The following is a 16,075-nucleotide window of genomic DNA, read 5'->3' as shown; positions in this document are numbered from 1 at the left end:
CCCGGGGGTGACATGCTTCAGCATTGGGTTCCCTCCTCACACCAAGGTTGCAAGGTCCACAGTGTGGGCTACAGCTCTCAGAGACTGAGGAGGAGCTGAGGGGTTTGAAGGAAGCTCATGGTAAAAGGGTAAATAAGAGGGGCAGTGAGTGGCAGAGTGCACTTAATTGTAGGTTGCAAAATAAAACTGTCTATAGAAGACGTAAGGCCATTTATTCCGTGGTCTCCTGGGACGGGATTAAAAACGAAAAGGACTAGGGGTTGTCAGCAAATATTCCCCTACAGTAGGTCAACATGTTTCTGCCCTTTAGTGACCCCACTCGAGGTTTAGGGGCATTCTTCAGGACCAATTAAGTAGTCACTCTGCACAGGAAAGAAAAATATATGTAACAATATACTGACCACCCAGTTTCAGTAGTCTGTTAGATATAGTATGGCCTTGGTTTGTTGTGGGTCCATCGTCTATCTGTATACTATACAGTTTTTTATTCCTAGTTCCTCAAGACATACATCTACTATTCCCTGTCTCTGCCTGGGTTTCTGTACCGTCTCCTGACCAAGCTCTCAGTCACCCAGACCTGTCTCTTCACTTTGCAGATGACAGCGCCCCTGCGAAGGAGCAGTGTAAGACTGGGACGCAGCTGCTGCCGTTCCCCGGGGGTTACTTCTACCAGAACGTATGGTACCCTGTCTCCTGCAGCATGAGGAGGTTCACCTCACAGGATGAGATCAATGGCTGCCTGCGGGGGAAGTCCCTGCGCCTCATCGGAGACTCCACCCTGATCCAGTGGATGAAATACTTCACCGACACTCTCAAAAGTAGGTGTGCACCATAGATCATCAGTACCAGGGCCAGACCACATCTCAGGCTCCTCCAGGCCATCCGTGTTACAGTTATTGTCTCTGTAATTGGAAACACAGGAACCAGGCACTGCTGCAAGCTCCCTGACCTGCAAGTCCTTCCTCTCCAGGCTCGGACTCTCCGTGGTCAGGAAGGTCCACTCTTGGAGGGCGGGTGAGGCGATGCTAGGGGCACACTGCGAATGACATCAACTAGACGCCGGAGTCCAGGCAGTGATTTTTCTCTCAGAAATAGATGTATTTCTTTTACTGACAGCTGATGTTGCTCTCTCCCAGGAAGATGATGGGAGGTCAGGGGAGGCTGTGCTGGGGGCAGATTCAGGCCTTTGTGAAAATGGTACCAGATGCCTAGTGGCCCCTGATAGTCAGCAGAAGAAAACCCAGGGGCTTATCTATGAGAGCCTGTGTCTCTTTTCACTTTGTTCGATGGTACATGTGTGACACAGGCCTCTGATTTCCACCCCGCGTGGCTTTGAATGGCTTCCAATGGTACATGTGTGACACAGGCCTCTGATTTCCACCCCGAGAGGCTTTGAATGGCTTCCAATGGTACATGTGTGACACAGGCCTCTGATTTCGACCCCGCGTGGCTTTGAATGGCTTCCAATGGTACATGTGTGACACAGGCCTCTGATTTCGACCCCGCGTGGCTTTGAATGGCTTCCAATGGTACATGTGTGACACAGGCCTCTGATTTCGACCCCGCGTGGCTTTGAATGGCTTCCAATGGTACATGTGTGACACAGGCCTCTGATTTCGACCCCGCGTGGCTTTGAATGGCTCCCAATGGTAGATGTGTGACTCAGGCCTCTGATTCCCACCCCGCGTGGCTTTGAATGGCTTCCAATGGTACATGTGTGACACAGGCCTCTGATTTCCACCCTGCGTGGCTTTGAATGGCTTCCAATGGTGCATGTGTGACTCAGGCCTCTGATTTCCACCCTGCGTGGCTTTGAATGGCTTCCAATGGTACATGTGTGACTCAGGCCTCTGATTTCCAAATCATTACCCAGTAGGCAATCCACAGGCAAGTTTGCTGACACTGCCACTCTCTTTGGGCCAGTGACACCTCCCCAGCTAAGATTGACTACTGCCATGGGATGATTGGTTTCTATGACATCAATGTTTATCACCTGATATCTGGCATCAGGTAAAAGTTGCCTTGAGGGGACTAGGCATTCAGCCACCATGGTGATGCTAGCCCCTGTGTCTCTGAAGGCCTCAACTTTCAAGCCATTGATGAGGGGCTCCTGTCTATACTTGCTCAAAGTGTTTGGGCAAGCAGTGAAATTGGCAAACCCCATGCCAGTCTCATAGACAAGAGTATCTGAGTTAGGGGACCTGGATAGGCCAGAGTCCACCTGTCCTCCAAAAGTAAACCCACCCAAATTCTTGGGGGTGCTCCCACCACCTGGGGGACCACTGCTAACAGTGACAGGAGGTGTTGGGGCCTTACCTGGAGGTATATTCTCTTTATTATTGCCATTCTTGGGACAACAGCTGTCTGTTTTGTAATGCCCAACCTGTTTACAGGTATGACAATAAGGCTTTTTCTGGGTTGTAGAAGTGTCTTGGGACCCACCCCCATTCTTGGAGTTTTGGGGCCCTGGGGAAGTCTTTTCCTTACTTTTATCCCCACCCTTCTCTTGATGCTTGGTAATCTCTTTCTTTTGGTCACCACCCTGGTTCTTAGGCCTGATTCTGACCCATTTGTCTGCCCTCCTACCCAATTCTTGTGGGGAGGTCAGATCAGAGTCAACCAGGTGCTGATGTAGAAGCTGATTTTGACAATTACTTAAGATTTGCTCTCTCATAATTAAATTATAGAATCCTGTATAGTCAGTAACCTTACTTCCCAGCAACTAGCCCTCCAGAGCCTTAGTGGCACATTCAACAAATTCAGACCAGTCCTGAGTCTGTGTCTTCTGGGTGTCTCTGAACATTAACCTGTACTGTTCAGTGGTTAAGCCTAACCCATCAATCAGAGCACTCTTCAGGACCAGGTAGTTTCTAGAATCCCCATCACTAACTGTGAGGAGTCTGTCTCGCCCTCTACCTTCAAAGGTGAGCCACAAGATTGCTGCCCACTGCTCCTGAGGGATCTGCTGTACCTTGCAGGCTCTCCCAAGTGCAGTCATCCATTTGTGGATATCATCCCCAGCTTTGTAGGGGGGCACAATCTTACTCCGGTTTCTGGTATCAAAAGACCTGTCTTTATCCTTGTGCATATTGCTGCCACCAGTGGGCTCTATAACCCCACTCTCTCTGGGCTGTCTTGCTCTAGCAAGCTTCTCTTGGGCCAGGGCAACCTCTAACTCTTGTCTCTGGATCCTCAATTCAGCCTCTCTCATTTTGGCCTCATGTTCCCTTCTCTGAGGGCTAGTCATCTCCCTTCTGGAGTGACCATGAGATCCTCTAGAAGCATGGGAGTTGTCAGAGTCACCTGAGTGAGTCCTTCTCCTCCTAGGCTTCTGGTTAAGTCCACCTGGGGGTCCGAATGGGTTGTTTCCAGATTCAGTCCCAAATAGGCTTAAGTTAGTCTAGTTCAGTCTATTGACCAGTACCTGACTATTTCTGTCATCATCAGACTCACTGCTCCCCCCTTCTGTCTCTTCTTCCACTTCCTCCTCCTCATCTACCTGAGGAGCTCCAGTGGTGGAGGCTTCCTCATCTACTAGGATGATAGGGACAGGGACTTCTGCAGTGTCATCCTCTGAAGGATGGCCTCCTTCAGCATTCCCTGTGGGGTCTGCCTTAGAGGTCTTTAGAGTCTCAGACTGGTCTAAGAGCTCTCTAAGGTGGTCTGTAGTAGGGGAAGGCCCTGTCTTCAGACCCCTTAAGACACAAAGCTGTCTTAATTCCTTAAAGGAAAAAATAGCAAATTTGGATGGTGCCCTTGGAGGGTCACTCTCAGCAGAGACATTCCCAGTGGAACCCTCTGCTCCAGACATTGCTCTAGTGTGGGTGGATATGTTGCAATCTACCTACACTGGTGTTTACCTACTAAACCTATCTAGTAGTTGTAGTCAGGGTGTGCTACTCCCTTTCCTCTACAACAACTAAGTTCAGTAGAACTGAAGTATACTAGTCTTGTTTTATATGTACCTAGCAGGTACCTGTATGATCTTTCAAATGATAATCTCAAAGATTGTAATGGTAAAACAACAGCAAGCTCAGATCCCAATCCGCTGCTCACCAATGTGAGAAGTTGGCCTGGTATATAATGCTCACTAATTCTAGTGATCACTTTGTACCATGCCAAGCAACCCTTATGATGATTGGTTGTAAGTCAACCTTATAGACCAGTTATCCTAGTGGTAACGTGGACAAAGCAGTCTTAGGCTAAACTCTGAAAGGCATGTGAAGCCAGCTGTATTACCATATACAACCCCCTTGAATACCAAATGAAAGGACACCACACAGATATATATATTGAAAATATATATTGATTTCTTAACTAAAAGTATCCCCTGGACTCTTTATGAGCACAGAAGCACAAGCATTAAACACAAGACAGTTTAAAATACACAAAAGTTGCACAATATGGATGAGCCCTAGGTGCCACCTAAACCATATACTAAGAAAGTGGTATAAGAGATACCAATCTGAAAGGAAACCGGCCTAGGGCCTTGGGAATCGCTGGAGCTGATCGGGACTAGCAGTGACTAAGTCGGGAAAGGCCCGCGGGACTCGGGTGCAGTGTTTAAAGTGCACGCACTCACCAATGCAAAGTCTATGGTGCGTAAAAAGTACAAAGTTAGTTAGTTCGGAACCTTCCGAGTGACCTAGAAAGCTGAAACTTGAGACACAGGCCCTAGAGATGTGTACCAGTGTAGGAACACCGGCGGAGCTGAGTTACCTCACCCACAGGAAGCGGGTGCATTGTGTCGAAGTAGTGTCGGGTTTCGTCACGCTGGCCAATGGTGCTTGGAGCTGAAGATGCTGCAGGCGGCTCGATGTGAAGAGTTCCGGTGGATACAAGGGTGGATCTGAAGATGTGAAGACCTGAAAGCAGAGGGGACAATGTTCAAAGTCACTAGCCAGTGACTACCGGGGAACCAGATTGGAACCAGGTGATGTTGGGTGCAAACAGGCGTTGAGGTGTAGCTTCTCTCTGCAGACACGTGGACACCGGGGGTCGAGGACATCCAGGAGTTGGTCACGAGCTGTCCCACGCAGGCTTTTTGCTGTTGGCGGTGTCGGCAACTTGATCGGAGCAAACAGGCCTTGGCTAATGCAAGCCACGCAGGAGTCAAAAAAGGCTTACCCCTCGGACCAGCAAGGTCAGAGCGGGTGCTCTTTTCTGCAAGAGCTAGGGCAAGTCTGGAGCAACCAGACCCGCAGTGTAGTTCTTCCGTTTCATCGCCAAGATGGCCGCTGACCACGTGGCTAGTGGCCGGGATGGCGCGTTGAGTGGCACAATGCAAAAGGGCCCCACGCAGATCATGGAGATGCTGGGGGGCTGATCTTCGGTGCAAGGGCTGCTCGGTGGTGGGGGTTCTCAGTCCCCAAAGCACAACGTCGAGGATGCCTCTGGTGTAACTGTGTTGAACTATATTACCTTGCGTTTTCAAAAATCCTGTTTTTTTTTAATACCATGCTTCAGACAATTGTGCAAAACCAACTATTAGATAATACTACATCCATGGAATTGATGTGTGCCGGGCTATTGTGACAATCAGGTTTGAAAAAGTTTTGGCTTTAGACTGTGACATTTGTGCTACACTGATTTGGTAAGTATGACTTATCAAGCGTTGTGCCAGGCGTATACTTGTGTAATAGGTCTCACTTTGTGAATATGACACTTCTGGGTGGGTTCATTCAAAACGAGGCCAGGCTGTTGTACCAGTCAGGGTTGCCACTAAGGGCCGCTAGACTGTGGTGTCCCTGTCTGCTACGCTCTTATGCGGGATGCCCATGTACTCCATCAAATTGCCTATAACGAGCCCCCGAGACTTCCTTAACCCACGCTCATGTAGCGACAATCTTGCTCCACCAATAACATGTTTTGATCTAGTTTTGTTTGCTGCCATAACACCAACTTGGCCCCCTGTCTCTGACATTGTATTTATATCACCATCCATGCCCGTATTCAGTTTTTTACGATGTCAGTCATATCCTGACTACATCTACCAGCATCCTTGGGACTAGAGTGAAGTCCTTCCTCGATCTCCATGATCCCTGGAATTCTGTTTCGGTCTTCTCTTTTTTTTTTTTAAAAGTACTGCGGCGATGTTCGCGGTTGACTGACTTTCCCTGGGAGCAGCAGTGGAGAGGAACTAAACTCCAGCACGAGTAAGTGCTCGCGGCTCTTTGACACGAGCTGGCTTACACACAGCGCGAACCCGCAGCCAGACGCTTAAGCTAATGTGCACCCATTTTTGCTTTTAGCGGTTCGCGGTTGAATCCCGCTTGATCGCGTGAATTTGCTTCATTGACCAGCCGTCCCTCCATCCCTACTTTGTAACACAGGTAGGAGCTATACTTCCGTCCTGTGTAAAGAACTACTCTGTTCATTTTTCGGCCAGGGGTGCTCAATTTATTCCCTTGCGCTTCTTCCCACTTTTCACTATGTTACCAACTACAGCCTGCAGCACCAGAGCCTAACATGTGAGCCGCCCTTACAACCAAGTTCGCACCGCGTCGCGGGCACTGTGTCTTCAGTCAATTACCTGGTCCAGCACAGGTACGAATCTTCCCATCACATTTCCTGTGTTGCTACATGTTGCACGCCGTCTGTTAAACACAACGGTTTTTGACCGCGTTGTGCACTTTCCTTTTATTTTTTCTAGACATTTTTCTTGAACTGCGGTACACCTACACTCCGGCAGCCTCCGTGCCCGCTGTGCAGGTAATAATTGTCCCCTTACCGCGCAGAGTCAGAGGAGGTCCATGCAGTGTTATTTTGTATATATCTGACACCATTCCTTAATTTCCTTGCAGATTAATCCCTTCCCAGTCCCTGTCCTGAGGAGAACCTTTAAACACCCAAGGTTCGAAACGCGTTGACATCCCCAACCTGTGGCAAGAACAAAGGGTGCAGCTAGGGTGTAAATCATACCACTTCTGCGGGCCCTAGCTGTTAAATCCTATAAAGATTCGACCACAGGTCCTGTGAGACAGGCAGGCACCTTCAGTCCACCTCAGCTCCGCCTGTCCATTGACTTTTAGTTCTAAGGACTGGTTCTCTTTCCATGCATAAATAATGCACTTTTCTTAAAGGTGTTTTGCACTTTGCAATTGATTTGGAATGTTATGCGTTGTATCTAATTCTTTTTTGGTGTGATAACATGTTCATTTTTTTGATTCTTCACCTTAATTGTTTGTATATCTGTATATTTGTATATTTTGTATATATCGTATACACAATTGCATGTTGCTGAACTAACTGTGCTGACAGTCTTCCGTTTATGTCTGTTGTTTTTGAAATCAATGAAATCTAAGTATAAATGAAAATAAATTCTTTTGGAATATAATTCTATCGGCCACGTAGCATACATTGGCTGCGTGTGTCCAGATTTTTCTTGTTAATCATCCTGACCAGCCAACTTGTTCTGTTTTTCCACTTGTTGAGATCCGGGCTGGCCGGTTGTAGGATCCAGTACCTTCACCGTTTCACAGTCTGGTGCTGCGCTGTCAGCTCTTCGGGTGTCTTCCAAGAAGTCCGGTCCCACGTCTCTTGGTGCCTCCACGGGTCCCTTCTTTGCAGGGACTGTGGATCGGGCTGTGAGAAGTCTGGGAGTCTGGGTCTTGTCAGGCTCTGGGCTCGGGCTCCGGCGGGAGGCGGCGGCAAAGCAGACGTCGAGTTGCTGGTTGGTACCTGTGTTCACAGGGTGGCCACTCCTAGGCCACAAGGGAGATTCTCTTCAGTCTTCTGTGCAGCAGAATGTCGAAGTCCAGTCGTCCTCTTCGTGTAAAGTTGATTCAGGATGATCTGCCGTGCAATGGCACTGCTCCCACTCTTATTCCCAATCTGAGGGGTGGATCACCTACTAGGTCCCTTCTCTGGGTGGGACCAGGAAGGGGGGCGGTTACACCCCCTTTCCTTTGTCCAGCTCCTGGCCAGGCCTGGGTCTGGAAAGTCCCAGGACAGGTTTGGACTGGCTTATGCACGGGGACACCTTGTGTGCCCCGGGCATGTCTCAATCTATTCAGCCCTGTCCTACCCAATACACAAAACCCTGTCGCACCTCCCAAGGCAGGAAACCCTTTGTCCAAGCCTCCCTCGCTGGAAGGACTCCCAGCAGCAGGAGGTCAGACTTGTGTCTGTGGTGGCAGCATCCATTTTGTGATGCTGAAGCTCTGGTTAACTTTAACCGGGGTTAAGGCTACACACATGTCGTGTCCCTCTAGAAGGGTGGAATGCTATCCCCGTCGACAGAACTGTTGAGGGGATAGTATTCCAATTCGTATGACACCTTACTCGACATGTTTTGATAAAGCCAAACCAAAGATGGCATATAACCGCGAGGATTATAATGCACTTAAGAGTATATGGTATAGCAATATCCTGGAACAGCTAAGGGAGTGGTTCCCGACAGCTGCAGACAGGCTCAGCTCATGCTAGAGCACCATCTCACATATTTCCAAGCACTCTGCCTCCAGGATTGATGAGGCCTTCCATAGGAGTGGCTGATAGGAACATATGTGTCCAGTTAAGGTTAGATATAGGGATACTATATCTAAGTAAGAGGTGATTACACCAACTTACCCCAGCTGAGTGATCAGCCAGTTGTGTCAAATATGGAGGCCAGGCCAGGGGTGGCACAATACATGCTGCAGCCCCTGGTAGGCCTTGGAAACACCTATGCCCTGGGTACCTAGGGTACACTGTTACAGGGGCCAATAAGGTGAACCAGTTCAATTGGGTATGCACCTAAGGTACATGGAGTCCAATTTAAGGAGAGAGCAATCAGCCTGGGGCCCTGAATAGCAGGATCCCAGGCCAACTATGTCAAAAACCAGCTAAACACCAGGCAAAAAGTTTGGGGGTAACCATAGTCAGATATCCACCTTTCTACACTTACTGGGGCCAGCAAAGGAGCCCTCGCCTGCCCGATCCTGGCCTGCATCCTCAACAGCACCCTCCTCCTCCTCCTGTGTCCTCCTCTTGCCCCTGGGGGAAGCTGATGTACAACATGAAAGAAAGAAAAAACGGAAAACATGGATGATATTTGTCAACCAAATCAAACATTTCAAAAGAACTAACAAAATATTTTGGCGAAATAGCAAATAGACAACTATTCCACGGGATATATTATTGACCAATCTCATGTGGTCTACTACGTTATTAGTATTGCTTGATTTGCGGACCGTCAAATTGGAAACTTCTTATTTAACTCACTACACAAAGTACTAAAAAGGTTTGCCTAGGATTGGCAAGCAGCAGTCCGCAGCACGCAAAGTGACAGCCAAAGTCCATCGTGATTGCAGATCAGCGACAACAGTCATTAAAATACTCAAAATATCAATCCACCACCACTATTTCTTCTTATCGCCATGTGTACAAAGGAAGGACTGGACTTGAGTCTGTAGGGGCTGATTTAGAAGCCCCTTGCGGCTCTTTTGCTCCATTGTTGCGTGACTTTTGTAACGCAGCGGCAGCACAAAAGAGGCGCAATGGTGCGGCGTATATTAACAACGTGACGCATATGGGAGATGCACCACGTTGTAAAGCCCTGCGCCATCAGGGGGCGTTCCGGCGCAAGGGAGGGCGTTCCTGCGCAGGAACGCATCCTAAAAGTGGCTGAGGGAAATCTGCAAGATTTCAATCACTCACTTTAATGACAATGATGCGTGACTCAAACCCTGCGCCTGCTTGAAGCAGACGTACGGCTTGATGCAGCATTGGGGAGATAGGGCACCCCAGAGCATTGATGGAGCTGCGCCATCGTTGCGACGCAACTCCAGCAATGCGCCGCCTTTACGGCACACATGCGTAACGCTTTGGTGACGTTTTGGGCCCATGGTGCGCCGCATTGTAAATACGGCGCACCATGGGTGATAGTGGCGTGGCGCACAATTACTGGCGCATCCCTGCTACTTTGCAGGGATGCGCCGGTAATTAAACATCTGAACCTTAGTGTGTAGCATTACGCAGTTCTTTAAACTACACTCATACATAATTTCACAGGCCTATGAAATGAACACAAAATCGAAAACAAATAAGCATAGTAGCAACACTACTGAGAAGGAGAGCAGTGCACCTGAAATGCACAGAAGATTTTGAAATATAATTTACCTACAATGTAATGAGCAGCATTGTTGCTCTTGGTAAAAAAAAAAAAATTGCAATATAATAACACAGCAGGAGAAAACAGAGTAGTAAAGAAATAGCTACTACTACTACTCACCAAGCCCGGGGATCTCGAGGCCAAGCAGGTCGAGCAGATCTCATTCACGGGTCAGGACATCCGTCCAGTGGTGGGTGGCCTGGCTGTAGGTGCGCCGGACCCGAGAGTGGTGGTACATGGCCCGGCACACCTTCTCCCACCGCTTCCGGCGCTCCCGGATCCCGTACCCGCCTCCGATCTTGCCGCCTGCCATGATGGTCCTGGGGAGGTGGCGCTGTACATAGAACACTAGTGCGGCCCCCACCTCCCCGCTAAAGATCTCCCGTGGCATCACTAGCTCCCCCCTCAAACGCCCACATGGGAGCCAGGCACAGGGTGCGGGACCCTTCCCCTTCTCGGGATGCTTCTCGGCTCCCTTCACCATGGTCTGGGCGGAAAGGAATCAAGAAAATAGAATAGGGAAGAGAAGAAAAGAAAAGAGTTTAAAAAAGTAGTTTAAAATTAACCAAAAGTAGCAGTAAACACAAAAATATAGGGCTAGAAAAATAGAGGGATAGATAATAAGTAAAAAAGATAAAAAAAAACTTCAAACAAGCAAAGGATGGCAGAGATTTAGAGAAGATACAAAAAGCATGCCCAGAACCATAGCAATGAATGAGAAACAAGATGGCCGCGCCCGTTCACGACCGCGCGGGTAAGTTCGCGCGAGATGTTCCTCGCGAACACTCGCAAAATTGTACTGGCGAGCCGCACACTTTGCGAGATTACACTTCGCGCCCGGAAACAGAAATACGTCATGCAAACAAGATGGCCGCGCCCTTGAACGACCGCGAGGGTAACTTCGCGCCTTGCGCTACAAGCGGCTCACGAAAACGCACAAAACCTTGCAAACTAACACGCCGCAAAAAAAGAAATCGCATATTCGCACAAATTCGCGGCTTCCGAATCCGATCTCGCGCGTGTTCGCGCCCCGCAAATCCCGCGAAATTGCAGAAAAACGACTTTTGCAAAACTGAAAGCACTCGGCAGGTGCAAGAGTTCAAACTCATCATTAGTAACCATTCCCTGTAGTGCTTCCTGACTGAGGCCCCTCCAGAGTTCAGTTGCTAGTTGCAACAATTGTATGACCCTGCTCTGACCCTCACAGCAGGCTCATAGAATAGCTAGAAGTAGGCCACAAAGGTCCTGGAAAAAAAAATTGCACTGAAACAGAAAGCAAATTACTGATAAGGAAGCAGGTGCCAGACCTGGAATTTTGAAACAGTGACAAATTAATAAACTAACCCCAAATTAATTAATGTCAGTTGAAGCAGGGCAGGTGTGCTTGCTTCCCCCCCCCCATTATCTCCAGTGATGATGAACCAGAGGGTGGCATTGATGTAACAGAGGGTGGCATGGGTGATACAGAGGGTGGCAGTGGTGAAACAGAGGGTGCTGGGAGGCTGTGATGATGAACCAGACGTAGAAACAACATAGTTGCGACTGTTGCGAGCCGACAAGTAAGTTCGCAATTGCGAACTAGTACCAAACCCTCGCGAACTGGCAGAAACTCTTGCGAACACACAATTTGCGGATTTTGCGGATTGCGAGTTCGCAAATTCGCAAAATTCGCGAACGCCAGATTCGCAAAATTCGCCCTTGCTTAGCTGCCTTGCATATGTCCTCCAGTGGTATGTTTCCTAAGAAAGCCATAGAGGCTCCTAGTTTGCGAGTGGAGTGCGCTCTAGGAGGAACTGTTAGTGTACGTTTAGCCTTGTGATAGCATATTTGAATACACTTTACAATCCATCTGGCAATTCCTCCTTTAGAGATGGGGTTGCCTTTGTGTGGGGGAGAGAAAGATACAAATAGTTGTTTTGTCTTCCTGAAGAATTTAGTCCTGTCTGTGTAATATAGTAGAGCTCTTCTAACATCTAAGGTGTGTAAAGCCCTTTCTGCAACAGAGTCCGGTTTTTGAAAAAACACTGGTAACTCTACAGATTGGTTTAGGTGAAAAGGAGTAATCACTTTTGGTAGGAATTTATGATTGGGTCTAAGAACCACTTTGTTAGGATGTATTTGAAAAAATGGTTCTTCTATTGTGAATGCTTGTATTTCACTGACTCTTCTGAGAGAGGTAATGGCAACAAGGAAGGCAGTTTTCCATGTTAGAAATTGCAGTTCACACTTATGTAAAGGCTCAAAAGGGGGGCCCATGAGTCCATACTGGTGCAGGTGGTAACCTAGGTGGGATTATTCGTTTTAATCCCTCCATAAATGCTTTTATTGCAGGTACTCTAAAGAGACATAGATGTTGTATATTTTGTAAATAGGCTGCAATTGCTGCCAGATCCAGGCATATGGAAGAATAAGCCAAATTGGACCTTTGTAGGTGTAGAAGGTAGCAAATCATATTTTGGATGGAAACATCGAGTGGATCAATGTGATTGTTGTTACAGTATATTGCAAATCTTTTCCACTTAGCAGCATAACATTCTCTGGTAGTGGGTCTTCTAGCTTCTTCAATGATATTCATACAGTCTGGTGGTAAGTTTAAGTAACCAAACTCTAGGACTTCAGGAGCCAGATTGCCAAATTCAGTTGGCTTGGTTCTGGGTGCATTATTTCTCCATGGTTCTGTGTTAACAGGGACGGCGTGAGCTGTAATTTCTGATGTGGAACCAGTGAGAGAACAAGTAGCGTGGTGAACCACGGCTGGCGTGCCCATGTGGGGGCCACTAGTATTAGTTTGAGAGACTTTCGTTTGAGCTTGCGTACTACTAGTGAAATGAGTGGGAGAGGCAGAAAAGCATACGCAAATCTGCCTGACCAGTTCATCCATATTGCATTCCCCTCCGACCGTGGGTGTGGGAACCTGGCGGCGAAGGTTGGGCATTTTGCATTTTCGTGGGTGGCAAACAGGTCTATCTGTGGCTGCCCCCACATTTGGAAGAATGGTTGTAGAACTTGTGGGTGTATCTCCCATTCGTGAATCTGTTGTGACTGACGACTCAACAGGTCTTCTATCTGATTGTGAATTCCTGGAAGGTGTTCTACTGTCAGATGTATGTTTTGAGGGATGGCCCATCTCCAAATGTTCTGTGCAAGCTGGGACAGTTGCAGAGAGTGTGTCCCCCCCTGTTTTTGTATATAATACATGGCTGTCATATTGTCCGTCCGGACTGGGACAGCTTTGTTTTGTATTTGTACTTGAAAAGTTTTGAGTGCTAGGAAAATTGCTAGCAACTACAAATGGTTGATGTGGAACTGTTTCTGTTCATTGTTCCAGTGACCTTGTGTGCTATAATGCAAGAGATGGGCTCCGCATCCCGTGAGGGATGCATCTGTCGTGAGCACTATCGGTGGAACAGGGTCTAGGAACGGCCGTCCCTTTGTCAAGTGTTTGGTGTTCCACCATTGCAGAGAGCGATACGTACGGCTGTCTACCAATACCAACTGTGAGCTGACCTTGAGCCTGATTCCATTGTTGTGCGAGACATTCTTGTAGTGGGCGCATTTGCAGTCTTGCGTGAGGAACTATAAAGATGCAAGACGCCATCATGCCTTGTAGTGTAGTTCCTATTTTCCCTATAGGCCCTGCGCATTGGAATAACATAAACAGCAGTGTAGATGTAGAAGTGCGGTCTTCTAGGTCTCTACTGACTATGTTAGACTTAATTGGGTTTGTACCAGCTAGCTCAGAGGTTTCTGGAAACTTTCTTGACTGAATGGGAAGTGATCAGCTTCCCTGGCTCAGACAAGAAGGGATTCAGTTTTCCAACAACCGCATAAACATGACAACTTTGCTCCTCAGAATAAGAGTCAATCTCTAGAGTTGTGTGAAACAATAGACAGCTATTTCACTCAGTCAGTTGTGCAAGAATTACTTTCACCAGTATGCAGAGAATAGAGAGACGGGCGTTTTCAATAAAAGGTATTATTTATTGAACAGTCTTTCTTCTCATGCAAGAGAAATGAATTGCCACAATTGCAACACTTGTTGTTATAAAAAGTGCGTACAGTAAAAGGAGTATTGCGAAATAATACTGTAAAAGCATTGATATGGTTTCTTAGCCATACGATAGTTAAAATGAATAAAATATATACATTCATATATACATTTGGCTAACGTCCTCAACTGGTACTTCTAACTACGCCTACCCCGGTGTATCTGACCTAAGGCTAATACTTGGGAGGGAGTAAGTGAGTAGCTGTTTAAGTTAAGTTGGTTTTGCCAAGGGTTTGCTTCAAGAATTCTTTCTAAGGATTTAGTCAACACCGTACCTTTGGAATAGAATGTTGGAGGTCTAGTATCTCCTCTCAGGACTCGATATTCCAGTTACCCGCAAGGGAAGGCTGGAAACGCCGGAGCTGGATTTTCTCGGCAGGAGAAAAGACAGCGTCTTTCTAAGCGCGTCAAGGAGGAGGAGGGGCATCGTCGGTGGGCTTCTCGCATCTGCTGGGCTCTGCAAAGGACAGCTGTTCTGCTCCTGTATTCACCACCACCATCGCGCTTGCTTAAGGAAACGTTGGTATTATTTATACCTGAAAGGTGCCTTGTTTGACATAAGTTTTTGAACATAAGACGTCAATAAAGATGTCACTAAGAACTGGCCGTTCTTACAGTGCTCGTTAGAGTTCTATTACTAATCAAAACAAAGCAAGCGGGGCTTTCCCAGGTTGCTGGGGGTTTTATCTATAGAAAGAACTCGGTGTGCTATCAAGGAATCTAAGATAGTGGCTTCTGCTGTGTCATGTACTTTATTGAGCTGCAGAGACGAGTTACTGAAATATGGCTCTGATCGTTTATGCCATTATAGGGATATCAATTGATTATAGCCGTATAGGGGCATAAGGTCACAATATTGATCCGGGTCCTAGATAAAACACAACAGCCTATTAGTTTCATAAACACTCTGGCTTGGAGAGAGTGCTGGCATTGAAAAAGGGAGACTAAGTTCTGAATACTTTGAATCCTGGCTTGACTGGGATACGCTAGAGCTGTAGATGTGTCTATGGTGGTTGCTAGATATTGATGAAAGTGCGAAGGCTCTAGGTGCGACTTGGTGTAGTTTATCGTAAATCCTAAGTCGTGCAATGTTTGAATTGTTTGTTTTGTGTGCTGTACAAATTGGTTGAAGGACCTTGCTTTTATGAGCCAGTCGTCTAGGTAAGTGAAGACATGTATTTGTTGTCTTCTGAGATGTGCTGCTACTACTGCTAAGCATTTTGTAAACACTTGTGGTGCTGTTGTGACCCCGAATGGAAGGACTTTGAACTGATAGTGTTGTCCTTGTATGACAAACCTTAGATACTTCCTGTGCTCAGGATGTATAGGAATGTGAAAGTAGGCGTCCTTTAGGTCTAGTGTGGACAGAAAGTCTCCCTGCTGTAGTAATGGGAGTACTTGTTGTAAAGTGATCATTCTGAAAATGATCTGATTGAATGTAGTGATTAAGTGGCCTGAGGTCGAGAATTGGTCTTAAAGTCCCGTCTTTTTTGGGAATTAGGAAGTACAGGGAGTAAACTCCTGTTCCTTCTAAAGGAACTATTTGAATAGCATCTTTTTGAAGAAGTGCTAGAACTTCCTGTTGAAGCAGAGTTATATGGTCTGTGGACATTGGACGCTGCCTGGGTGGTATGTTTGGGGGGGTTGCTGTGAGTTCTAGGCAGTAACCATGTTGGATAATTTGTCTTACCCACCTGTCTGTTGTGATGGAGTTCCAGACAGGTAGGAACTGTGAAAGTCTGCCCCCTACAGAAATGGAATGCTGTAGGGGAGGCAGAGGGAAGTCACTGTTTGGGAGTGGAAGAGGAGCGGTTGTTGTTATTACCTCGCCTCTTCCCTTGTTGTTGTTGCCTCTGTATCCTCCTCTAAAATATCCTTTATTAGAGGAGGTCTGTGTGTTTGTTTTAAAAGATGATGTGGCCTCTGTACCTGTT

General features: G+C 47.3%; 1 protein-coding gene across 1 annotated transcript in view; it reads left to right on the top strand.

The window, feature by feature from the left end:
* LOC147709919 (NXPE family member 4-like) overlaps positions 1–16,075 on the top strand; it is a 374,539-nt gene that overhangs the window by 304,181 nt on the left and 54,283 nt on the right. Inside the window, exon 5 of the mRNA XM_086925569.1 lies at positions 597–818. Within this exon, the coding sequence (XP_086781695.1) occupies positions 597–818 (222 nt within the window). The remainder of the gene's footprint in view (positions 1–596; positions 819–16,075) is intronic.

This window comes from Lissotriton vulgaris, chromosome 6 (genome assembly GCF_964263255.1).
Source record: "Lissotriton vulgaris chromosome 6, aLisVul1.2, whole genome shotgun sequence".
Classification (NCBI taxonomy): Eukaryota; Metazoa; Chordata; class Amphibia; order Caudata; family Salamandridae; genus Lissotriton; species Lissotriton vulgaris.
Note: the sequence above shows the minus strand (reverse complement) of the source record. Positions and strands in the feature narration are given on the sequence as shown.